Genomic DNA, 26226 nt, shown 5'->3' with positions numbered 1-26226 from the left:
TGTTCTGTTTTTTTTAATGGCTGCAATTTTTTAATGGCTGCAATTTTTTAATGGCTCACTTATGCTTTGTAATTACAGAGCCTTGAGTTCTGGCTCTGGTTGGTTTCATTCATCAAATATTAATATTGAGTGCCTACTATGTAGACGGCATCGAGCTAAGTGCTGGAGGGCATACAAAAATGAATTAGTCATAGTTACGCCAGTCTCTCATGCAGTGGGAATTTTACCACATCAAATAGATAATTGATGAATGAATGTTTGCCATACTGTTTAGCACACTTTAAACACCAAGTTTTACCAGATGTGTAATGTAGACTGAACCTTTCTGAACGTTCCAAATACGTACCTTGTCATCACCTACTGCTGCTGCTGCTGCTGCTGCTAAGTCGCGTCAGTCGTGTCCGACTCTGTGCCACCCCATAGACGGCAGCCCACCAGGCTCCCCTGTCCCTGGGAGTCTCCAGGCAAGAGCACTGGAGTGGGTTGCCATTTCCTTCTCCAGTGCATGAAAGTGAAAAGTGAAAGTGAAGTCGCTCAGTCGTGTCCGACTCTTCGCGACCCCATGGGCTGCAGCCTACCAGGCTCCTCCATCCATGGGATTTTCTAGGCAAGAGTACTGGAGTGGGGTGCCATCGCCTTCTCCGGTCATCACCTACTACCTCCTACTTATTCTCTCTCAGACCCTCACCAATTGGCAGCTGATGTAGCCTTGCCTTCCTCATGTAGTCTTTAGACCTCAGATAGGTGTGTTCTCTCATTTATTTTCTTACTGACTTTTACTTCTGCAAGGTTTTTTGTTTTTTCATTTTATACCTGCTTTTTCATTTTATACCTGCTTTTTCAAAGCTATTCTGTTTGTTTTTTAGAGGTTTTTTGGTAACACTTTATTGAGATATTATTCACATACCATACAATTCACCCATATTAAATGTGTAATTCAGTAGTTTTTAGTATGTTCACAGAGTAGTATAACCATCACCACAATGAATTGTCAACATTTTCATTATCCCAAAAAGAAATCTGACACCATTTAGCTATTGCCCCACAAGTTCTCTGCTTCCCCCGAGCTTACTTTCTATCAATTCTCATATTAAATATGAACATTTCATATAAATGAAATCGTACACTGTGACTGACTTCTTGACTTAACATTTTTAAGGTTCATGCATGTGGTAGCATGCATCAGTACTGCATCCTTTTTAATGGTTGAATACTGTTCCTTTCTGTTTATATTTTATTTATCCATTCATTAGTTGATGGGCGTTTGTGTTGTTTTCATTTTTTGTGTATTACAAATAGTGCTGCTGTAAACAATTGTATACAAGTATTTGTGTTGCTCTTGTTTTTCATTTCGCCTGGAATTGCTGCATTCGTGGAATTGCTGGCTCAGTGGGAACTCTGTGTTTAACTTTCTAAGAAACTGCCAGACTGTTTTCCAGTCTCCTTGTTTTTGTGCACATAACCCTTTTCATTCATCTATTTATGAAGTATGTTTATCTCTCCCTTGGCTGTTTTCTGCTGGGCTTTGTACCTCCCAGGCTTTCCCCATCATTTCCTGCTTTGGGGAATATACTACATCATAAAGTAGCAATGATTCTCTCTCTTTTCCTTCTCTCCTTCCATCTTTATTTTTCTCCCTTTCCTCTCCCCAGTACATCTTTATACTTTCTCTCAACTCTTCTGAGCCACTGACAACTTAACCTCTAGTTTTCTATGATCATATCTATAAAAGGAAGATCTGTTTGATGAATTATATTTATTAATTTGTTTCACTGCCCAACTTATTTATTATGATATAAGAAAATATCTCTCATTTGTGAAATAGAAAAGTCCCTTAATCTTGTCTAATGAACATAAAAGCAGTCAGAGATCAAAGGAAAATCAATTTTATACATTATTGTAAGTTAATTTTAATTATAAAATTTGATTTATTAAATTTTGGGGAAAATTACCACAATTCACCACACAGGCCAAATCATTGTTGATATTTTAATCCATTCTCTTAAACATTTGTAATCCCCCGAGCTTACTTTCTGTCAATTCTCATATTAAATATGAACATTTCATATAAATGAAATCGTACACTGTTTGTGACTGACTTCTTGACTTAACATTTTTAAGGTTCATGCATGTGGTAGCATGATTTAATTTATTAAATTTTGGGGAAAATTATCACAATTCACCACACAGGCCAAATCATTGTTGATATTTTAATCCATTCTCTTCCACATTTGTAATCCCCTGAGCTTACTTTCTATCAATTCTCATATTAAATATGAACATTTCATATAAATGAAATCGTACACTGTTTGTTTATTAAATTTTGGGGAAAATTACCACAATTCACCACACAGGCCAAATCATTGTTGATATTTTAATCCATTCTCTTCCACATTTATAATCACGTCCTGTAGGTAGGCTGTTGTATCCACTTATTTTATGTCATTTTTTTCATAGAATTACTCTAATAATAATATAGGATAGATTTAGTAACCATCTTTTAGATACCTACTAAATAATAAATGTACTGTTACTGACTTGGCCATCATCCTGTGCTATGGTACTTGGCTTCTAGTGTTTATATTAAAATAAGTAATGCTGCATTTGGCTTTTTAAAAATGAAAGTTTGTAGATTATTTCCTTGGTTTAGATTTCTTAAAGGGGTAAAGATATGACAGTTTTGAATTTTGATATGCATTGCTGAATCTTAGAAAGCTCTGCTTTTTGAAATAAGAGATGTGAAAATAAAACTGGGTTATTGTTTACCAGATTCCAAGAAAATGCCTTGGAGTGCACTTAAATCTCCCCAGTATTTTGATATAGCTAAATGTTCTTTAAAATGGCATTTTAGTTAGCTGTAAATCATTACAAAGTGAGTAAGAAAGACCTAATGAAATTGCTGTATAGTAAAAATATACTTCTTAAAACAAAGAAATTGACAGTCCTGCCCTATACACTGTGGGCCTTCTGTGTGTATGCAGGGGGAGGCTGGACTGAGGGGGTTGAAGAATCACCTTCATGCGCCACATGTCAAGAGCAGTGACAGAATGGTGTGTATCCAAGCCAAGTGATACAGAGGAACTGAGGGTAAGAAAGAGCAACATGATCGTTAACCATCAGATAGGAGAGTCAGACCATGGACCACAGCAGTAGGACAATGTTTCAAATAAGTGGTTTGGAATAGAACTTAAAAGAATTTTCTGAGAGAAATGATTGCCTGTTGAGAAATGATTGCCTTGTGATAGTGCATCCCTTGACACTGGACACACACGAAGAGGACTTGAATCCCTGTTAAAGATTTTGTAATAAGATTGTGTAATGTCTGTTATTCATGCATTGCCCCATTCAGTAATTGAAATACAATAAAGAACAGTCAGGCAAAGAATCTACCATATGTTTACATTCTGCCTGGGGAGGGAGAGAAAATAATCTGAGGTTGTGATCACAAGGAAAGAAAGGTACGAAACAAGGTGTAATAGAGGATAATCAAGGATTCCTTTGTAGGCTTGTCCGGAGCCTAGCCTGGCTTCTACTCTTCAGATTCCATATGTGAGTACCTGACATTCGTTCTCAGGAACTCCTCAACTTAAAATTGGACTCTTTACCTACTTACCTAAAACCTGCTTCTCAACTCATGATCTCCAGCTAACTCTTATACTGGCGTTATACTCCAACACAACTCTTATACTGATAAGTAAGCGGTTCATAAATTTTGGTATCATCTCTGACACGTCCCACGTTCTCCCTCACTATGCACCAAGTTTCCTGAATACCTCCACGTGTCTTTACTGCCATTATCACCATCTTAGTCCAACACCACGGTTGATTGCAATGTAGCAAAATGGGGGCTGTGGATGGTAGGGTAAGTCTGCCTGGATTGGAACCTGACTGTCACCTACAACCTGTGTGAACTTGAGCAAGTCACTTGTTTCTACATTTGTAAAACGAGAAAAATAATAATTCTTATTTTATAAAGTAGCTGTAGGTTAAATGAGTCAATACTTGGCAAAGGCCCTTAAAATAGTGCCTGACCCTTAGAAAACGATTTAGACATGTCAGCTAATATTGTATTTCTCATGCAGAAACTGAAATGATCTTTATATTTTCGAATCTGATGCCTTTCTGAAAACTCTTCAGCTGATTACTGTACCATAAAGACCAATTCCATAAAGTATTCTTAGGCCCCTTCATAATCTGACCCCTGCCTACTTCACCTCGCCCTTTTATTTCATCTGGTCTTATAACCATATGTGGTATGCCTACATGTCAGATGAAAATAATCTGTGTACTTCCACATAGGGACATTATAAGGATCAAGTTAATGCATATAAAATGCATTATTTTTCTTAAGTGCTTAATAAGTACCAGGTGTAAAAATAACAGTTATTAATTTCTGTTGTTCTTTACATGTCAGCTATATAGGACTTCTTTCAGAATATCAGAGGCACCATAGTATTTTTTCCTCAGGTGTTTGAAATTTGCTGAAAGCTCCATTTCACCTTCTAACTAGTTTGTACTCTTCATGTTTTAATCTGGCTACATTCTCATAGAAATGTTGCAGCATTTATTTAGTTACTGTCATCTACTATACTAAACACTGTATTATTTAAATTGTCCTTTTCTCCTCTAATGAAAATGTACGTATCGGCTCTTTAAGCTTGAATATAGTCAGCTCATGGGTAGTAAAGTTACACATTATGAGTTCGTGTGAAACTATGAGCTGGTCCAAACCATCCCCTTGTTACTTCATGTCCTGCAGCTGGGGGGAAATCTGGGCCAGGAGATAACATAGATAATGGTAGAATTTTCCATCACAGGGAACAACTGCCAGTGCTAAAATTAACATGTATTGAACAACAGTAGCATATTGAGGGCCTACTGAGTAGAGGAAGAGAAATACAGTACATGCAATGTAAGTTACAGCTTTTTTGAAAACATTTAAGGGCACATAGTCTTGAAAAAACAAAAATACACTGAACCTCTTCAACCTCATTCATTTTTCTTATGTTTCTAGTACAGTGCCCAGATTTGTACCCCACATCATGTTTATAAGAAAACAACATATACTTGAATTCTTTAGAGAACTGACTTTATTGATGTTAATGGAATATCAGATGGGAGTTTGGGGTGGGAGGTGCTGTCCTGAGCAGTTCAAGCCTAAATGAAGATTGGGTTTCTGCTGAGAAAAGGCTCCACCTGGGAGACCAGTATGTTGAATAGCCAGCAGGAATAGCCAGTTTATAAAAATGTTAAAAATGTTCTTCTCTTCCTACCACACCTCGACCTGCTCTGCCACAGCTCTTTTTATAGTAATGAAGATTACATTGTTTGAAATTCAGTTGCTGCCTTAGAAACGGGGGCACCATAGTTATTTAAAAAGAAAAAAAAAAATCTGTTGAGTAGAGCTGTCATTTACTGGAAAATTAAAAAGAAAAAGGGTAGAGAAGAGAGGGATGAGTTGATGAGAAAGAATAGGAATGTGGTTGTTAAAAGTTTATCTTTGCTTAGAGAAATAGAATCTTAAGTTGATCACCATCTATATTCCAAGAGAAGTTTTACTACAGCTTCAGATCTGTAGTATCATTTTATTACCTTCCTGTGTTAAATACTTAGATTTGTTAAAGCAATCCTTATTTTAGATTTTAAGTGTTTATTTCTCTAAACATCAGCCACTTACAAATTTAAAATCAATTTAATTTAAAAATTAAATTTCATTCAATTAAATTATTAAAACAATAAAGTTTAAATTTGAAATTGAAATTTAGTAGCTATTTTCAGCCAAAAGAAAATAATAGTGATGATAATAATAATAGTAAATAATAGAAGATATTTCCCTACCTATCAGAAGACTGGGATTTAGATTTAACTTCTGGAGTCAAGAAAAATCTCAGATAATGAAATTCCTTATGACCCAACTTGTGCAATTGGCTGTTTCCCCAACCCTGTCTTGACTAGACTTTAAATCTAGGGAGTAAAGTTTGGAGTCAGGAAAAGTGGAAGCAGGGATGGGCCACATGAATCAGACAGGAAAAAGAAGTGAGAGAAATTAGAGCAGGCAGATACTAGGAGAAACTGAAGTACAGGGGACTATTGCATGCTCCTCTTTCCCAAAGAACTCTTCATCCTAGCAGAGCCCTCTCTACAGTCAAGTGGTCTACTCTTTTTTTTTTTTTTTTCTGACCAGAATTCAGAAAGAATCACCACCAAGTTCAGTTTGAAAACTTGTTTGAGCAGTTAAAAAGAGATCCGAATAACTGGTTATTTTGGATAGTTTTTTTTAATAGCCACTCATTTAAATAAAAACTTTTTTTAACATGAATTATTTGTCATTTTGCAGAATCATAATCCTTCAGTTCAGACGCTCAGACGTGTCCAACACTTTGTGATCGCATGGAATGCAGTGCACCAGGCCTCCCTGTCCATCACCAACTCCCAGAGTTCTCCCAAACTCATTTCCACTGAGTCGGTGATGCCATCCAACCATCTCATCCTCTGTCTTCCCTTTCTCCTCCTGCCCTCAGTCCTTCACAGCATGAGGGTCTTTTCAAATGAGTCAGCTCTTCACATCAGGTGGCCAAAGTATTGGAGTTTCAGCTTCAACATCAGTCCTTCCAGTGAACACTCAGGACTGATTTCCTTTAGGATGGATTGGTTGGATCTCCTTGCAGCCAAAGGGACTCTCAAGAGTCTTCTCCAACACCACAGTTCAGAAGCATCAATTCTTCAGCACTCAGCTTTCTTTGTACTCTAACTCTCACATCCCTAATGACCACATGAAAAACCATAGCCTTGACTAGACAGACCTTTGTTGACAAAGTTATGTCTCTGCTTTTTAGTATGCTATCTAGGTTGGTCATAACTTTCCTTCCAAGGAGTAAGTGTCTTTTAATTTCATGGCTGCAGTCACCATCTGCAGTGATTTTGGAGCCCCAAAAAGTAAAGTCAGCCACTGTTTCCAGTGTTTCCCCATCTATTTGCCATGAAGTGATGGGACCAGATGCCATGATCTTAGTTTTCTGGATGTTGAGCTTTAAGCCAGCTTTTTCACTTTCCTCTTTCACTCGTATCAAGAGGCTCTTTAGTTCTTCTTAACCTACTGCCATAAGAGTGGTGTCATCTGCATATCTGAGGTTACTGATATTTCTCCCAGCAATCTTGATTCCAGCTTGTGCTTCTTCCAGTCCAGTGTTTCTCATGATGTACTCTGCATATGAGTTAAATAAGCAGGGTGACAATATACAGCCTTGATGAACTCCTTTTCCTATTTGGAACCAGTCCATTCTTCCATGTCCAGTTCTAACTGTTGCTTCCTGACCTGCATACAGATTTCTCAAGAGGGAAGTCACGTGGTCTGGTATTCCCATCTCTTTCAGAATTTTGCACAGCCTGTTGTGATCTACACAGTCAAAGGCTTTGGCATAGTCAATAAAGCAGAAATTGATGTTTTTCTGGAACTCTCTTGCTTTTTTGATGATCTAGCAGATGTTGGCAATTTGATCTCTTGTTTCTCTGCCTTTTCTAAAACCAGCTTGAACATCTGGAAGTTCATGGTTCACGTATTGCTGAAGCCTGGCTTGGAGAGTTTTGAGCATTACTTTGCTAGCATGTGAGATGAGTGCAATTGTGCGGTAGTTTGAGCATTCTTTGGCATTGCCTTTCTTTGGGACTGGAATGAAAACTGACCTTTTCCAGTCCTGTGGCCACTGCTGAGTTTTCCAAATTGGCTGGCATATTGGGTGCAGCACTTTCACAGCAAATCTTTTAGTATTTGAAATAGCTCAACTGGAATTCCATCACCTCCACTACCTTTGTTCATAGTGATGCTTCCTAAGGCTCACTTGACTTCACATTTCAGGATGTCTGGCTCTAGGTGAGTGATCAAACCAACGTGATTATCTGGGTCATGAAGATCTGTTTTGTACAGTTCTTCTGTGTATTCTTGCGACCTCTTCTTAATATCTTCTGTTAGGTCTATACCATTTTTGTCCTTTATTGAGCCCATCTTTGCATGAAATGTTCCCTTGTTGTCTCTAATTTTCTTGAAGAGATCTCTAGTCTTTCCCATTCTGTTGTTTTCCTCTATTTCCTTACATTGATTGCTGAGGAAGGCTTTCTTATATCTCCTTGCTATTCTTTGGAACTCTGCATTCAATTGGGTATATCTTTCCTTTCCTCCTTTGCTTTTTGCTTCTTTTCTTTTCACAGCTATTTGTAAGGCCTCCTCAGACAGCCATTTTGCTCTTTGGCATCTCTTTTTCTTGGGGATGGTCTTGATCCCTGTCTCCTGTACAATGTCATGAACCTCCGTCCATAGTTCATCAGGCACTCTATCAGATCTAGTCCCTTAAATCTATTTCTCACTATAATCATATAATCATAAGGGATTTAATTTAGGTCATACTTGAATGCTCTAGTGGTTTTCCCCACTTTCTTCAATTTCAATCTGAATTTGGCAATAAGGAGTTCATGATCTGAGCCACAGTCAGCTCCTGGTCTTGTTTTTGCTGCCTGTATAGAGCTTCTCCATCTTTGGCTGCAAAGAATATTGTCAGCCTGATTTTGGTGTTGACCATCTGGTGATGTCCATGTGAAGAGTCTTCTCTTGTGTTGCTGGAGGAGGGTGTTTGCTATGACCAGTGTGTTCTCTTGGCAAAACTCTATTAGCCTTTGCCCTGCTTCATTCTGTACTCCAAGGCCAAATTTGAAAGTTACTCCAGGTGTTTCTTGACTTTTGCATTCCAGTCCCATATAATGAAAGGGACATCTTTTTTGGGTGTTAATTCTAAATGGTCTTGTAGGTCTTCATAGAACCATTCAGCTTCTTCAGCGTTACTGGTCAGGGCATAGACTTGGATTACTGTGATATTGAATAATTTGCCTTGGAAATGAATAGAGATCATTCTGTCGTTTTTGAGATTGCATCCAAGTACTGCATTTCGGACTCTTTTGTTGACCATGATGGCTACTCCATTTCTTCTATGGGATTCTTGCCCACAGTAGTAGATATAATGGTCATCTGAATTAAATTCACTCATTCCAGTCCATTCTAGTTCACTGATTCCTAAAATGTCGATGTTCGCTCTTGCCATCTCTTGTTTGACCACTTCCAGTTTGCCTTGATTCATGGACCTAACATTCCAGGTTCCTATGCAATATTGCTCTTTACAGCATCGGACCTTGCTTCGATCACCAGTCACATCCACAACTGGGTATTATTTTTGCTTTGGCTCTGTCTCTTCATTCTTTCTGGAGTTAGTTCTCCACTGATCTCCAGTACCATATTGGGCACCTATCGACCTGGGGGGTTCATCTTTCAGTGTCCTATCTTTTTGCCTTTTCATACTGTTCATGGGGTTCTCAAGGCAAGAATACTGAGGTGGTTTGCTGTTCCCTTCTCCTGTGGACCACATTTTGTCAGAACTGTCCACCATGACCCATCTGTCTTGAGTGGCCCTACACAGCATGGCTTAGTTTCATTGAGTTAGACAAGACTGTGGTCCATTTGATTAGATTGGTTAGTTTTCTAATAATCCTTACCCACCGTAAAGCACACACATATAAACCCAGGTGGTGTAGTGGTAAAGAACCTACCTGTCAACACAGGAGATGTAAGAGACATGGGTTCGATCCCTGGGTCAGGGAGACCCCCTGAAGGAGAGCATGGTAGCCCACTCCAGCATTCTTGTCTGAAGAATCCAATGGACAGAGGAGCCTGGAGGGCTACAGTCCATAGGGTTGCAAAAAGTCAGACACGGCTAAAGTAACCTAGCATGTGAGCACATAAACCAAAAAATAACAAACAGTCCAATTATCTAAATAACCTTTTAGTATTTCATAATTTCTCTCTTTAAACTGATTATGCTGCTGCTGCTGCTAAGTCGCTTCAATCATGTCCGACTCTGTGTGACCCCATAGACGACAGCCTACCAGGCTCCCCCGTCCCTGGGATTCTCCAGGCAAGAACATTGGAGTGGGTTGCCATTTCCTTCTCCAATGCATGAAAGTGAAAAGTGAAAGTGAAGTCGCTCAGTCGTGTCCGATTCCTAGTGATCCCATGGACTGCAGCCTACCAGGCTCCTCTGCCCATGGGATTTTCCAGGCAAGAGTACTGGAGTGGGGTGCCATTGCCTTCTCCGTAAACTGATTATACTAATATATAAATCAACATCTTGGCAGGTGCTCTCTGTGCTTGGAAGGAAAACCCTATTTTTTTGTGTCACAGGCTTTATTAATCACAAAATGAAATGATTGGAAAACTATCAGCAACAACTTGAGATCTAAAGACTTTATGGTTTAACACAGACATTACTTTTTTTAAAATATTATTTTAACTGCTGAATTAAAGTTCTGAGTAGGGGATGAGAAAAGAGTGATTATTGAGCCCCTATAATCATGATTTTTACATGTATTATTTTAGTTAAGCTTATGAACTCTAATACAGTAAAAAGTATAATTATTCAGTATATATGTCAGGCATTATGGTAAGGGAATTACATTTTTTCTCTCGTTTAATATTCACAATTACCTTATAAGGTAAATACTATTCTCATATTAAAAATGAGAGAACTGCTAAAAAAAGTTAAATCATTTGTCCAAGATTTTCAGATTTACAAAATTGTAAAATGAGGAATAAAATTTAGATTCAATTCATTACACATACCTTGTCCTTTCGTTATTAATGTTCTCAGGACATTTTTTTTGAAATTCGAAAACACTTTTTGCTGTCGTGTATGAAATGTACATCAAGAGAGGACTCTGGGATGCCTGCCATTTTCAGTTTCATGATGTTCATGGTAGTTACTAAACATGTAATTGTTCACTTTGTGAAAGTTCCTTTAGGTATTCACTTGGCACTTATGAGGTTTTCTGTACTTATGTGATAAAACATGTACTTAAACAAATTCATGGAGAACAGAAAATGTGAAAGATACGGAGGAGAACAAATCATGGGTAAGCTCACACTCAAAAATTAACAATTTCAGGATTTGATTCAGTGAAGGATGAGAAGTGATGAGATTCTTGGTCCTTATTTTCTTAAAGCAACATAGGACAAAAAAGTCTAAAGGAAGTTCTTTTTAAATTAATGTGTGTGTGTTTTTTTTGTTGTTGTTGTTAAATTAGAAAAGAAATATTACCAGATATTTTTGGGGAAAGAGAAAAGTAAATTTCTTCAGAATTCCACCTTAATATAACCACTCATAATAGTTTGATGTAACATTTTAGATCATAATGTTGTATAACATTGTAGATCATAAATACTATTTTGTGTATAAATAAAGTCCTTTAAAAGCATTACAAGATTAAACTGGGCGTCTCTTGTGGCTCAGCTGGTAAAGAATCCACCTGCAATGTGGGAGACCTGGGTTCGATCCCTGGGTTGGGAAGATCCCCTGGAGAAGGGAAAGGCTACCCACTCCAGTATTCTGACCTGGAGAATTCCATGGACTGTATAGTCTATGGGGTCTCAAAGAGTCGGACACAACTGAGCGACCTCACTTCACTAAGGTTAAACTAAGAATTAAATCAGTGCTGTTGTATATATGTGATAGTTCAAGCGATCTATAAATTCTTTCTTTTTCACCTTTTGACCATTCTCATCCATTTCTCCTACCACTCACTTGTAGCAACCATGAATCTGTTCTTTGTATCTATGAGATTGTTTTTTTTTTGGCAGAGGTGGTGGGGTGTGTGTGTGTGTGTGTGTGTTTTAAATAGATTCCCTGGAGAAGGAAATGGCAATCCACTCCAGTATTATTGCCTGGGAAATTTCATGGAAAGAGGAGCCCGGTGGGCTACAGTCCATGAGGTTGCAACAGTTGGACATGACTGAGCAACTAAACCACTATATATATATATATATATATATATATATATATATGCATGCATGCATGTATGTATGAGAGATCACATCATCATCTTTCTCTGTCTGACTTACTTCACTTAGTATTATGCCCTTGAGGTCTATTCATGTTGTTGTAAATGGCAAAATTTCATTCTTTTTTTTTGGCTGAGTCATACTCCATTGCACTATTTATTATTTATCTGTTCATCCATTGATGGACAGTTTAGGTTGTTTCCATGTTGCGGGCATTGTAAGTAACGCTGTAATCAACATGGGAATGCAGATATCTCTTTGAGAAAGTGATTTCATTTCCTTCAGATAAATACCGAGAAGTGGAATTGCCATATTATATAGTAGTTTTAATGTTTTGAGGAAGCTCCATATTGTTTTCCATAGTGACTGCAGCAATTTATATTTCCATCAGTAGTTGCTTTTTCTTCATGTCCTTCCCAAAACTTATTTCTTGTCCTTATGATTATAGCCACAGGTGTGAGGTGATAACTCATTATGGTTTTTATTTACATTTCCCTGATGAGTAAGGATATTGAACATATTTTCACATGTCTGTTGGCCGTGTATATGTCTTCTTTGGGAAAATGTCTATTCACATCTTCTCATTTTCAAATCTGATTGTTTTTTACTGTTGAGTTGTATAAGTTCTTTGTATATTTTAGATACTAAGCCCTTATCAGATATAAAATTTGCAAATATTTCCTTCCATTTAGTACCAGACTTTTAATTTTTTTCATAATTTCCTTTAATGTGCAGAAGCTTTTTCCTTTGATATAGTCCCAACTTGTTGATTTTGCTTTACTTGCTTTTACTTTTGCTGGCAGATTTAAAAAATCATCACCAAGAATTATATCAAGGAACTCATCACCTGTGTTTTCAGGTCTTCTGTCCAAGTCTTTTTGGAGAAGGAAATGGCAACCCACTCCAGTGTTCTTGCCTGGAGAATCCCAGGGACAGGGGAGCCTGGTGGGCTGCCGTCTATGGGGTCACACAGAGTCGGACATGACTGAAGTGACTTAGCAGCAGCAGCAGCAGTCCAAGTCTTTAATCGACCTTGAGCTAATTTTTGTAATATATGATGTAAATTAGTGGCCCAGTTTCATTCTTCTGCATGTGGCTGTACAGTTTTCCCTGTATTCTCTATTAATCAAAGAGACAGTCTTCCCCCGTTATATGTTCTTGACTCCTTTGTTATAAGTTAGTTGATCATGTATATATGGGTTTATTTCTAGGCTCTCTATTTTATTGATTGATATGTGTATTTATGCCAGTACCATTCTAGTATAATTACTACAGTTTTGTAATAGAGTTTGAAATTGGGGAGCATAATGCTTCTAGCTTTGTTCTTGGGATTCCTTTGGCTATTTAAGGTCCTTTGTGGCGTCATACAAATTTTAGGAAAATTTGTTCTATTTTTGTGAAAAATGACACTAGAATTTTGATAGGGATTGTCTTGAATCTGTAGATTGCTTTGGGTAGTTTTTAACAATATTAGTTCTTCCAGTTCATGAGCATGGAATATCTTTCCATTTATTTGTGTGATCTTCAGTGTCTTTCCTTAATGTCTTATAGTTTTCAATGTACAGGTCTTACACTTCCGTGGTTAAATTTATTCCTATGTATCTTATTCTTTTTGATGCAAGTGTGAATGGGATTCCTAATTTCTCTTTTTGCTAGTTCATTGTTGGCATATAGAAATACAACCAATTTTTGTATATTTATTTATTTTTAACCTGCAACAATAATGAATTTGTTTATTGTTACTGTACTAACTTTTTTGGTGGAGTCTTTAGGGTTTTCTATGTATAGTATTATGGTGAGTGAATAAGCACACAAACTTGCATCTGCAAATAGTGACAGTTTTCCTTCTTCCTTTACAACTTGGATGCATTTTATTTCTTTTTCTCACCAAACTGCTCTGGCTAGCACCTCCAACACTATGTAAAATAAAAGTAGCAACAGTGATCATCCTTGTCTCGTTCCTGATCTTAGAGGAATGCTTTTAACTTTTCACTATTAGTATGATCTTAGCTGTGGGTTTGTCATAAGCGGCTTTTATTATGTTGAGGTACATTCCCTCAATACCTGCTTTGTTGAGAGCTTTTATCATAAATGGATCATATATTTTATCAAATGCTTTTTCTGCATCTATTGAGATGATCATAGTTTTTATCCTTCATTTTGTCAATGTGATGTACCCACTTGATCACTGTAAATGATGCTTTTTAATGTATTATTGACCTTGATTTGCTAACATTTGTTGAGGAGTATTTGTACCTATGTTCATCAGGGATACTGGCCCATAATTTTCTTTTTTTGTGTGGCATTCTTGTCTGGGTTTGGCATCAGAATAATGCTAGCCTCATAAAATGAGTTTGGAAGAGTTCCTGCCTCTTCAGTTTTTTGGAAGAGTTTGAGAAGGATTGGTATTAATTCTTTTTTGTGTATTTGGTGGAATTCACCAGTGAAGTGCGACTTCCAGTGCAGGGGCTACAGGTTCTATCCCCGGTTGGGGAACTAAGATCCCACATGCTGTGTGGCCTGGCAAAAGAAAAAAACAAAAACCAAACAAAAAACTTCAGGGAAGTTTTCTGGTCCTGGACTTTTATTAGGTTTTTTGATCACTGATTCACTCTCCTTACTATTAAGAGTAATTGCTTGTTTCAAATTTTCTGTTTCATCCTGATTCAGCCTTAATACCTTGTATGTTTTAGGAAAGTGTTCATTTCTTCTAGGTTGTACAACTTGTTGACACATAATTGTTTCATTTCTGATTTTATTGAGTCTTCTCTTCTTGGTGAATCTAGCTAAAGGTGTTATGGATTCTTAAACAGCTAGCATTAAATGTAATCAAAACCAATACAATATTGTAAAGTTAAAAAATAAAATACAATTAAAAAAATGTAATCATGTTTTATAGTATGTTATAAATTTATTTAAAGGAATTGTCAGACATGTCTTTTATTAGGGGGAAAAGCTTTTAACATTCAAAACCTGTAAGATTACTTAAATCCTGCAGATGAAAAAATATGCCATTGTTCCATTACTGTCCCCTTGATAACTCTGATAGATCTGAGAAGTAAGAGAAGAGGCGGCCTGTTAATGGAAAGATTAGAGAACTAGCCATCAAGAATTCTGGTTTCTAGTTCTGACTGTGCCACTCACACAAAGCTTCACTGTGAACAAGTTCAACTTCTTTGGACTCAGTTTCCTAAACTGTAAAATGAAAGGATTGGGCAGTATCTCAAAAGACACAGCTAAAACAACTTACGACCCAGGGAATTTGGCCAGGCTTGGATCAAACTTTTATTCCAATAAAGGATGAATTCATAAAACAGAAACATTCTGTAACTGGAAGAAGAGAGTTAGCCATCTATTTGCTACCAGCGCAGATACAATGTGTTTCCTGTCCTTTCCACAAGTAGCAATGGGAAGAGGGGGAGGGGAGCACAGGAACAGGATGTCCTTCCCAGACTTGTCACTCACCAGCCTGTATCTTTACATTTTCTCATGGCCATAAGGTCTGTTATCCCAGAACTCCATCCCACAAAAGAACTACAAATGACTTGCTAAGGGGACAAAATAAGTGCTTAATCTTCATTTGTTAATATTTTTTTCAGGTGCCTTCCTTTCATTATCATTTAGTAGTGTGAATTTATAGTGACATAATTTCAAGGACTTGAGAGAAGGCTAACAGTTAGACACACTTGAAACGACTTCGGTGTGTCTTTCGTAGGGTAACAATAACGCCAGTTTGCAAGTGAACCATGGAAGAAACCGCGAACCGGACAAGTGAAAAGGGAGAAGTGTCTGAATACCTAAGATAGCTCTAGGGCGGAGAAAGGGACTTTGTTCTTTCAGGTAGTTTCAGGCACTGTGAGAATTGATTGTACATTTCTCTTTTCTCTCTTTGCCAGTCTCTCTTTGATGACGGGAATTGTGTCATTTATCTTTATATTCCCAGTGATAGCACTTAAGAGTCAAACACTGAAATGAGTATAAAGTGCTCGGGAATGAGGAAAAATGAGATCGAAATGACAGAGCCTTGGATATCCAAAACTTTTCACAGGATTTACTGCAAGATTAACTACAAAGGGTAAAGGACTTCAGCGGATTAGTGTTTCAAATGAGGTATCAACAAAACAGAATTTGGAAGCAGCAGGAAGTTGCTGTGTAGAGTTCTGTGGAGAGATGATCAGAGTTCCTTCTCCCTGAGAACTGGTCAGGCAACAGGTTTGATTGAACCCTAAGCGAAAAAGAAAGGCAGGAAAGACAGCCATACGGAAATGGACAGAACCGAGCCGTGTCTAGGGTCAGAGAATCACCGAAGTCTGAGCAGAAGGGGTCTGAGAGTGGTGGCTGGAGAACCCCGGTCCCGGGGTTGGACTGGCGAAGCTTGCTTTGAGCTTGTTTCTTATCAGAACTATCAGGAAGCTCCAAAAGATGTGCAGCTCGGGCTAACATTTCAACGCGCTAACTTCCGTGTGTGTGCGTGTTTGTGTGTGCAACAGCGAGCGCCACCCAAGAACTTCCGCGTGCGAGGGAGACCAGAGCACCGCCCACGGGTGCCCAGCCCCTTCAGTGAGGAAACCCGCGTATTCCGCCAGGGGGCGGCCCCCACCGCCGCGGGAAGGGGCGGGGCTGTAGGCGGGGCCGCGCTCGCGCCCCGTCCGAACGCAGCCCCACAGGCCGCCCGCGCCGCGCTTGTCGGCGCCCCGCCCCGCGACTACATTTCCCAGCAAGCCCCAGGCCTCCCGCGCGCCGCAGTTGACCCATTTCCCGGCCCGTCCCGGGCTCGGCCGGCCCCCGCGCCCAGGCGGCTGCTCCCTGCTGACTGGGGTGTGGGCGGGGAGCGGCGGAGGGAGGAGGAGGCGCTGCTGCCCGCCGCCGTTGCCTCCGCTCCTGGGCGCCTGGGCAGCTTCCCCGGTTCCTGCGGCCGCCATGGACGAGCAAGCGGGTCCCGGTGTCTTCTTCAGCAACAACCACCCGGCCGCCGGTGGTGCCAAGGGTCTCGGGCCTCTGGCGGAGGCTGCCGCGGCCGGCGACGGGGTGGCTGCGGCGGGGGCGGCCCGAGCCCAGTACAGCCTCCCGGGGATCCTGCACTTCCTGCAGCATGAGTGGGCCCGCTTCGAGGTCGAGAGAGCCCAGTGGGAAGTGGAGCGGGCGGAGCTGCAGGTAAAGACCCTCCCGGCCTGGCCCTCTTCATCCCGCCTCTTCGCTCCCTTCCGCCCCGCCCCAGACCCTTCCCCCTCCCCTGCTTAGCCGTCGCTCGTCCCCTCCCCCTTTGCTCCTGCCCATCCCACCCCGAACCTCGTCCCCCTCCTCCCTTCGCCTTTGCCTGTCGCAGACCCCACTTCCTCGACCCCGGTTCTCTCTCTCGCCCCTGATACGTTGTTTACCTTCCTCGCACCTCTTCATCTGCTCCTTTCCACTCTTAACTCTCAGGTTCATTTCAACTCTTTTGCCATTCCACGTCTTAGGTGTTCCCTTCAGTTTACTAATTGGGCTTACAGTAGTTTTGCGAGATAAGCAATCATCCCCTGTCCTGGGGAGTCCCATCCTGAGTCTAGAGATGGTCCCCGTAAAAGGTGTTGACAGTTGGCGCCTCTCTGTAAGGAAGGTGATCAAAGAAGACAACCAGAAATTGTGTCCGTGAGGCCTTGACTTTAAGCAAGAAGCTGCTGTTGGGCCAGAGTGTTACTAGGAGTATGAGCTCGCTTTTTTAAAATGTAAATGTTTCTTCTTTTCCTTCTCCCTCGCCCCCTCCGGCGTTTCTCTTAGGTATTTCAGATTCCTGGATTTTGAATGAAGGACCTAGATGAGCACTGCCAGATGATGGTTCAGAGATGATTTCCTCTTCTCAGAATCTAAAACTTCCCACGGGTTAATTTTCTGTTCAGGGTTTTGTGAGATTGACTTGTACTTTAACAGGAAACTAAAAGGAGCTTTAAAGTTGGTTACATTTCCTTGCATAATTTGCAAGATAAAGTGTATCCAGGGAGGAACTACTGTGGGCTCTTAGAAGGCTGAGAGTGAGACTGGTACTTTGCAGGCAGTTCTGAATTGGTAAGTAGGTTTCAGTGGCTGTTCTTAAAACTTCCAAGGCATTCACCAATTTCACAAAGAACTTAGAAAACTCTGAGTGTCTGTGCCTTTCTGTTTACTGGCTAATCCTGTATGCTTGTGAAATCTGAGTATAGTTTTGGTTGGTGAAATACTTGAAGTTAAAATACTACCCACTGTGCCACTGTTTTTGGTAGCATGTATTTTCTTTGGCACTTAAAAAAAGAAAAGAAATAGAATCGTGTTAAATGGAATCGTGTGATGGACCAGACTGCTTTGGTGGAGTGGAAGTGGTTGTGGAAAGAGCAAGTAGAAAGGGTTATGATACAGACTGTGTTTGCTGCCAGCTCTGTGACCTTGAGGAAATCCTTTAACAAACTCTTCTGAACTTCGGTTTCATCCTATATTCAGCATCTTTATTAAGTGGTAACACTGTGCCTGTAGACTTGGGGGTTAACCAAACTGACAAAGTCTCTGTCCTCATAGAGCTTATGTTTTAGTTGGGAGGCAGCAAATGAAGCTATATAGTATGCTGATCCATAGTGGTAACTGCTCTGGGAAAAATACACCAGGATACAAGAGTAAAATGTGATCGTGCTCAGTCGTGTCTGAGTCTTTGCGACCCCATGGACTGTAGCCCACCAGGCTCCTCTCTGTCCATGGGATTTTTCCAGGCAGGAATAATGAAGTGGATTGCCATTTCCTCCTCCAGGGGATCTTCCCCACCCAGGGATCAAACTCCAGTCTCCTGAGTCTGCGTTGGCAGGGAGATGCTTTACCACTTAGCCACCTGGGAAAAGCCCCTTAGAGTATGATGGGGCAGCTGTTTTAGATGGAGTGGTCAGGGAAGGCCTCTGAGAAGTTAAATGAAGTAAGGTTGTGATCTATAGTTTCTGAGATTCTGCTTATTTATACAGTTACATGTTTATATTCTTTGGCAACTTTTTCATTGGTACCGTTTTGTTACCTAGTCTGTTGATATTTGTAATTTTTCTCATAATGAACCAGCAATGCATTCCATAACTGAGTTTGTGGATTTCAGACTTCAAGGAAGTATTAAAGGCAGGCTTTAACTTTAACCATTGTACAATTGTGGATAATGATTTTTGTATGTAGCTGCTTAAATTTTTGGAGAAGGAAATGGCAACCCACTCCAGTGTTCTTGCCCGGAGAATCCCAGGGACAGGGGAGCCTGGTGGGCTGCTGTCTTTGGGGTCACACAGAGTCAGACACGACTGAAGCGACTTAGCAGCAGCAGCAGCAGCTTAAATTTTAACTTCTTATCCAGTTTAGGGAATGTAAGAAAGATAAGTCACACTAATTTGTTCAAAAACAAACAGAACAGTTCTTACCTTTCTACCTGGGAAGTCTGAAAATTTCCAACCTATCTTAACTTCTCTCCCTCCACCCCCATATTTAACTTTTAATTTCTCTGTAGCTGTAGTTGCTCTTTAGTTGTGCCCTCTCTCCTCCAGCCCCCCAGAATATATACACACATACACACACTACTTAATTGGGTTATTTATGGCAAATGTTAAACTTCGGGTAGATTTCCTATTGGTGCTCATCATATTAAGAATACTACATGTTCACGCACTCTTTTGGTTTGAGCTCCAGTTAAAATTATGCATCCTTCGAAAATGTGCCGTGACTTTTAAACAGAACAAGTATATTCTGTTGGAAGGAGAGAATTTGTAGGAATCTGTGTTTTTTGATTCTCTTATTAGCGTAATTGAAAATATACTTTAAAAATCCTCTGTTTACATCAGAATCATTAAATTTGATTATATTCTTTTATTTTTCTTTTGCCTTTGGAATTTTTCTAGAAAAACAGTAGGAAATAAGAATTGAATGAATGATGATAATGAAATGTGTATTAGTTGGTATCCTCCTTTTGTTTTTATATCTTTGCCTAAGTCAGACTAATACCAGACTCAACAGAAATACCTTTAAGATTAGGTCTAATTGTCCCTTGAGGAACCTGTCAGTCCTGCTCTTTCAAGTTGCCAGGGCCAGCTGTAAAAGGCAATCCAAGTTCTCATCTTCGTGGCCTGCCTACATGACTTCCTCCCTCCTTCAGATCTGGGGAGTAAGGAACTGGCTACCTTGTGCCAAAAATTTACTGGTCCTTTTTTGCCCCTTTGCCCATGTTGATTAATATAAAATTCTCTTTTTAGTTGTGGAAATCCCCCTCTTGCCTCACCACCACCACCATTCATATGTAATTCATGGGAAAAGAATGGTCAACATTACTACTGAGCTTTGTATTTGTGAAAGAAATTGGAGATAGAATATGAATCTAATATTTGAGAGAATTTTCTGTGTATGACACATTATGTTAGATGATCTCAAAGACACATGCAGTCTAGTTGGAGTGATAGAACAAACAAAATACAGTAGAATCAGAATTTATCATTTTGGGGGTTTAACTTTTCTTAGAATAGTATGAGAGAGGAGAGCTAGCGGTTAATGAGGAGAAGAGCAGGAAGAAAGAACTAATGAGGTAATGAGAATCCAAGACTCAGTATTTGAAAATTACTGATTTCTGGGAAAGAAGCATGTAAGTAAAAAATAGTAATTATTGTGTCTAGATTTTGACCACATAAGATAGGTTGTATCTTATTTTGGCCACATAAGATAGGTTGTATGTGGTAGGGGAGGTTCTGCTGTCTACCTGGAAGTGCTGAATTGCATGAAAAAGGTGATACGATTGAGTATTAGGGCATGTGGTGTGGAGGCTCTGCGTGTGTCCTCAGTTGCTCAGTCATGTCTGACTCTTTGCGACCTCATGGACTGCAGCCTGCCAGGCCTCCCTGTCCATCACCAACTCCCGGAGCTTGCGCAAACTCATGTCCGTTGAGCCGGTGATGCCATCCAGCCATCTCATCCTCTGTTGTCCCATTCTCCTCCTGCCTTCAATCTTTCCCAGCCATCAGAGTCTTTTCCAGTGAGTCAGTTCTTTCCATCAGGTGGCCAAATAAATAAACGAATACATTCATAAAATGTTTGATGGTAGTAAGTGCCATGATAAAGTAGGATAAGGAGAATATGGAGTGCTTGAGAGGGTAGAGTGAGGAAGAAAGGCTTTACTGTTAAGGTGCTATTTAAGCAAAGACCTGAAAGGGTGAAATCTGAGGAAAGAATATTCTAATCAGGGGAACAGTAAGGGGAAGGGTAAATATGCTCGGAATGTTCAAGGAGTAATTAGGCAAGTGTGGCTGGAGTGCAGGAGGAGAATAGAAGAAATGATGTCAGAGGTATTGGGCCTTTCTCATTGTAAGGACTATAGTTCTATGTCAGCAAGATGGGCAGCTGTTGAAATGTTTGAACAGAATAGTGACACCATCCTTCAGTGGAACCCTTTGCAAGGATCCAGGATAGACTGGGAGGGGAGACAGATCAGAAAGTCTAGGTAGAGGCTATTTTCATCCTCTAAGCCAGAGATGAACTAGAGTGATAGTGACCAGATAACATACTCACATGTGACACATACTTAAAATATAATAAATTCAGAATACATTTTTGAAGGTAGGGCTAGCAAGATGTGTCGAAGGATAGGAAGTGAGATCTGAGGAAAAGGGGATTAAAGTTTGACTCAGCTTCATAGACTATTGTGAAGGTTTACTGAGCATTTAAATGGACAAAATAAACTCTTAAAACCTCACTTTATTTTTTGTTATTATAAGTGTTATTTACAATTACAGTGAAAGACAACATGGCACAGACCTGGATTTAAATCTTTGCTTTAAGCTTTCTATTTTCTTTCATGCTAAATATGTTTACCATAATTCTGACCTTTCAGAAACTTAGTGTCCTCATGTGTTAAGGTGAGGCTGATAAACTACCTGATGAGAATTAAATGAGATATTTAAAAATACCTAGTAGAAGTCTGGTACATAACATAAAGTGCTGAGTAAATGAATGGTAGCAAGTGTGTGATGTTAAGTTTGTACTCTTATGTATCTCCTTGTCCCAGAAAAGCAGAATCTTCAGTTGTAACTCTTCTAAGGCTAGAGCAAGTAAGTGCCATCCTGGGACCATGCAGTCTAGTACTTTGGGTCTGATGATGGCACTTGGACATTTAAGGAAGAGTGAATTATGGCCTTCAGTGTCAGCCTCAAAATACTGATTGCATACTTGAAATGTACTTGCTTTTCTTAGTAATCCACTGTGTGTCTGTTGTTTTGGAACTTACCTAAATTTTTCTGAATATGTTTGTCTTAACCTTACATGACTTCTTGGATAACAAATTGTATACATTTACCAACCACGCTATAAAACTAATCTTTGATATCATTTGTCCCTTTAACCACTTCCTTTAAACTTGGACCCAGGTGAACCCTATTGTGGTATGGTATAATTTTGTAAACAGGTTCATTTTTCATTCTATTTATATTATTGATAACTTTATAATCTTTATATTTTGGAAAGATTACAGAGGTTTTACTCCTTTGAAACATAGCTTACTATTTGTCACTTTAGTTCAGTGTGTTTCAACTTTAGGTGAAATCTTAGAAACTTTAAAAAATACTCATTTCCTGACCTGTACGCCCCAGACCATTTAAATCAGAATCTTAAGAATCAGGGTCCATGGCTTTAGTACTCTTCTGAGTTTCCTAGTGGTTTCCAAGGTTTGAGAGCCACTGCTTTAGTTGTCCTTTTCTGTTTTTATGTATGTTGTTTTTGTTCAGTCACTAAGTTGTTCAGACTCCATGGACTGCAGCATGCCAGGCCTCCCTGTCCCTTACTATCTCCTGGAGTTTGCCCAAGTTTGTGTTTATGTTTGTAGTTTGGTGATTTCAACACTGGTGTTGATGTTCCAGATACAAATGGCTTTTTATAGAATTTAGGGTGTAATTTCTGTTATGTTTCTATTATTCTTTTTGATGACATGTAGCATTTTATTTTTAGGCAGTAGAATATTATAGTTTGAATCACCTCTCTCTGAATAACTGATATAGTAGCTGGCATGGGACTTCCTTCATAGCTCAGTTGGTAAAAAGAATCTGACTGCAATGCAGGAGACCTGGGTTCAATTCCTGGGTTGGGAAGATCCCCTGGAGAAGGGAATGGCAACCCACTCCAGTATTCTTGCCTGGAGAATCCCATGGACAGCGGAATCTGGCAGGCTACAGTGATATAGTAATCTTTCAGCTGGCATGAACTTTGGAAGCTATCACCTACAACCGTCTTTTACAGGTAAAGTGAGGCCCAGAGAGGGGTTACATGACGAAGAATGAAATACATTTCAAACAAGCTCTGTCACTTAAATCTCCAGGTACCTTTATGGTTATTTTTTTTTTTAACTTTTTAAAAACATCTTTGTTGGTCCTTACAGCCTTCGAAGGTAGAGTCACACTAATGTGACTTACCATTTTCCTTTTTATTTTGAAGCAATAGACATAGCAAATAGATGGGGAAAGAGTGGAAACAGTGGCAGACGTTATTTTTTAGGGCTCTCAAATCACTGCAGATGGTGACTGAAGCCATGAAATTAAAAGACGCTTACTCCTTGGAAGGAAAGTTATGACCAACCTAGACAGCATATTAAAAAGCAGAGACATTACTTTGCCAACAAAGGTCCATCTAGTCAAGGCTATGGTTTTTCCAGTAGTCATGTATGGATATGAGAGTTGGACTACAAAGAAAGCTGAGTGCTGAAGAATTGATGCTTTTGAACTGTGGTGTTGGAGAAGACTCTTGAGAGTCCCTTGTACTGCAAGGAGATACAACTAGTCCATCCTAAAGGAGATCAGTCCTGAGTGTTCATTGGAAGGACTGATGTTGAAGCTGAAACTCCAATAGATTTGGCCACCTGATGCGAAGAGCTGACTCATTTGAAAAGACCCTGATGCTGGGAAAGATTGAAGGCGGGAGGAGAAGGGGACGACAGAGGATGAGATGGTTGGATGGCTATACCGACTCAATGGACATGACTTTGAGTAAATTCCGGGAGTTGGTGATGGACAGGGAGGCCTGGCGTGCTGTGGTCCATGGAGGTGCAAAGTGTCAGACACGACCGAGTGACTGATCTGAACTGAGCTGAATAGACATGGAGATTTTACTATGTTCTATATATCTTCACAACCCAGATAATCACGATGGTGTGATCACTGACCTAGAGCCAGACATCCTGGAATGTGAAGTCAAGTGGGCCTTAGAAAGCATCACTACGAACAAAGCTAGCGGAGGTGATAGAATTCCAGTTGAGCTATTCCAAATCCTGAAAGATGATGCTGTGAAAGTGCTGCAGTCAATATGCCAGCAAATTTGGAAAACTCAGCAGTGGCCACAGGACTGGAAAAGTCCGTTTTCATTCCAATCCCAAAGAAAGGCAATGCCAAAGAATGCTCAAACTACCGCACAATTGCACTCATCTCACACGCTAGTAAAGTCATGCTCAAAATTCTCCAAGCCAGGCTTCAGCAATATGTGAACCGTGAACTTCCTGACGTTCAAGCTGGTTTTAGAAAAGGCAGAGGAACCAGAGATCAAATTGCCAACATCCGCTGGATCATGGAGAAAGCAAGAGAGTTCCAGAAAAACATCTATTTCTGCTGTATTGACGATGCCAAAGCCTTTGCCTGTGTGGATCACAATCAACTGTGGAAAATTCTGAAAGAGATGGGAATACCAGACCACCTGATCTGTCTCTTGAGAAATTTGTATGCAGGTCTGGAAGCAACAGTTAGAACTGGACATGGAACAACAGACTGGTTCCAAATAGGAAAAAGAGTACGTCAAGGCTGTATATTGTCACCCTGTTTATTTAACTTATATGCAGAGGACATCATGAGAAACGCTGGACTGGAAGAAGCACAAGCTGGAATCAAGATTGCTGGGAGAAATATCAATAACCTCAGATATGCAGATGACACCACCCTTATGGCAGAAAGTGAAGAGGAACTCAAAAGCCTCTTGATGAAAGTGAAAGTGGAGAGTGAAAAAGTTGGCTCAAAGCTCAACATTCAGAAAATGAAGATCATGGCATCCTGTCCCATCACTTCATGGGAAATAGATGGGGAAACAGTGGAAACAGTATCAGACTTTATTTTTCTGGGCTCCAAAATCACTACAGATGGTGACTGCAGCCATGAAATTGAAAGACACTTACTCCTTGGAAGGAAAGTTATGACCAACCTAGATAGCATATTCAAAAGCAGAGACATTACTTTGCCAACAAAGGTCTGTCTAGTCAAGGCTATGGTTTTTCCCATGGTCATGTATGGATGTGAGAGTTGGACTGTGAAGAAAGCTGGGTGCCGAAGAACTGATGCTTTTGAACTGTGGTGTTGGAGAAGACTCTTGAGAGTCCCTTGGACTCCAAGGAGATCCAACCAGTCCATTCTGAAGGAGATCAGCCCTGGGATTTCTTTGGAAGGACTGATGCTAAAGCTGAAACTCCAGTACTTTGGCCACCTCATGTGAAGAGTTGACTCATTGGAAGAGACTCTGATGCTGGGAGGGATTGGGGGCAAGAGGAGAAGGGGACGCCAGAGGATGAGATGGCTGGATGGCATCACTGACTCGATGGACTTGAGTCTGAGTGAACTCCGGGAGTTGGTGATGGACAGGGAGGCCTGGCGTGCTGCGATTCATGGGGTCGCAAAGAGTTGGACACGACTGAGCGACTGATCTGATCTGATATATTGTGTTTTTTTTTTAAATTTTATTTTTGATATATTGTTTTCAAGCTTATTTTATTAGCTACATTTAAGATTTCCTGTTGACTTTGGTGTTCTGAAATTTCATAATGTTGTATCAGAATATAGATTTTATTTTATTTTATTTGGGACTTTGTTAAGCTTGAGTCTCTAATTTGACATCTTATTAGTTCTGCAAAATTCTCAGTCATTATTTTTTTAGATTTCTCCTCTATCTTATCATCTTTTCCATTTGGGTCTCTGATTACATGTCTCTCAGCTTTCTTTATCTGCTTTAGATTTTCCATATTTTTATCACTACATGCGTTGTTCTGGATAGTTTATTCTGATTTATTATCCAGTCCATTGTGCATATGTGCTAAGTCACTTCAGTCATGTCTGACTCTGCGACCCTATGTACTGTAGACCAGTCTCCCTCTAAAGTTGAAGCTACTTTTTTAAGGTTATCCAGTGTGTGGGGAGCGAGCTCCGCCCCTGGCAAAGGTCATGAGGAAGGAGGCTTGGCATACGCAAAGGCGGGATCAAGCCTCAGGAGTCTCCCTGGAAATTCTCGAGCAATCTACCCCCAAAACCAGAGTCTGCCTACTTTCTGCTTTGTGCTGTCACCTACACCTCTGACTTTACGGGGGGCTGTCCCCCACTACC

The 26226-nt window shown here is 40.0% G+C and overlaps 1 protein-coding gene across 1 annotated transcript in view; it reads left to right on the top strand.

Moving 5' to 3' along the window:
• The first annotated feature begins 16637 nt into the window (after window positions 1-16637).
• STRN (striatin) overlaps window positions 16638-26226 on the top strand; it is a 120872-nt gene continuing 111283 nt past the window's right edge. Inside the window, exon 1 of the mRNA XM_061432080.1 lies at window positions 16638-17029. Coding sequence (XP_061288064.1) covers window positions 16796-17029 — 234 coding nt within the window. The 5' untranslated portion in view covers window positions 16638-16795. The remainder of the gene's footprint in view (window positions 17030-26226) is intronic.

This window comes from Bos javanicus, chromosome 11, assembly GCF_032452875.1.
Source record: "Bos javanicus breed banteng chromosome 11, ARS-OSU_banteng_1.0, whole genome shotgun sequence".
NCBI lineage: Eukaryota > Metazoa > Chordata > Mammalia > Artiodactyla > Bovidae > Bos > Bos javanicus.
This window is presented reverse-complemented; position numbering and strand designations above follow the sequence as displayed.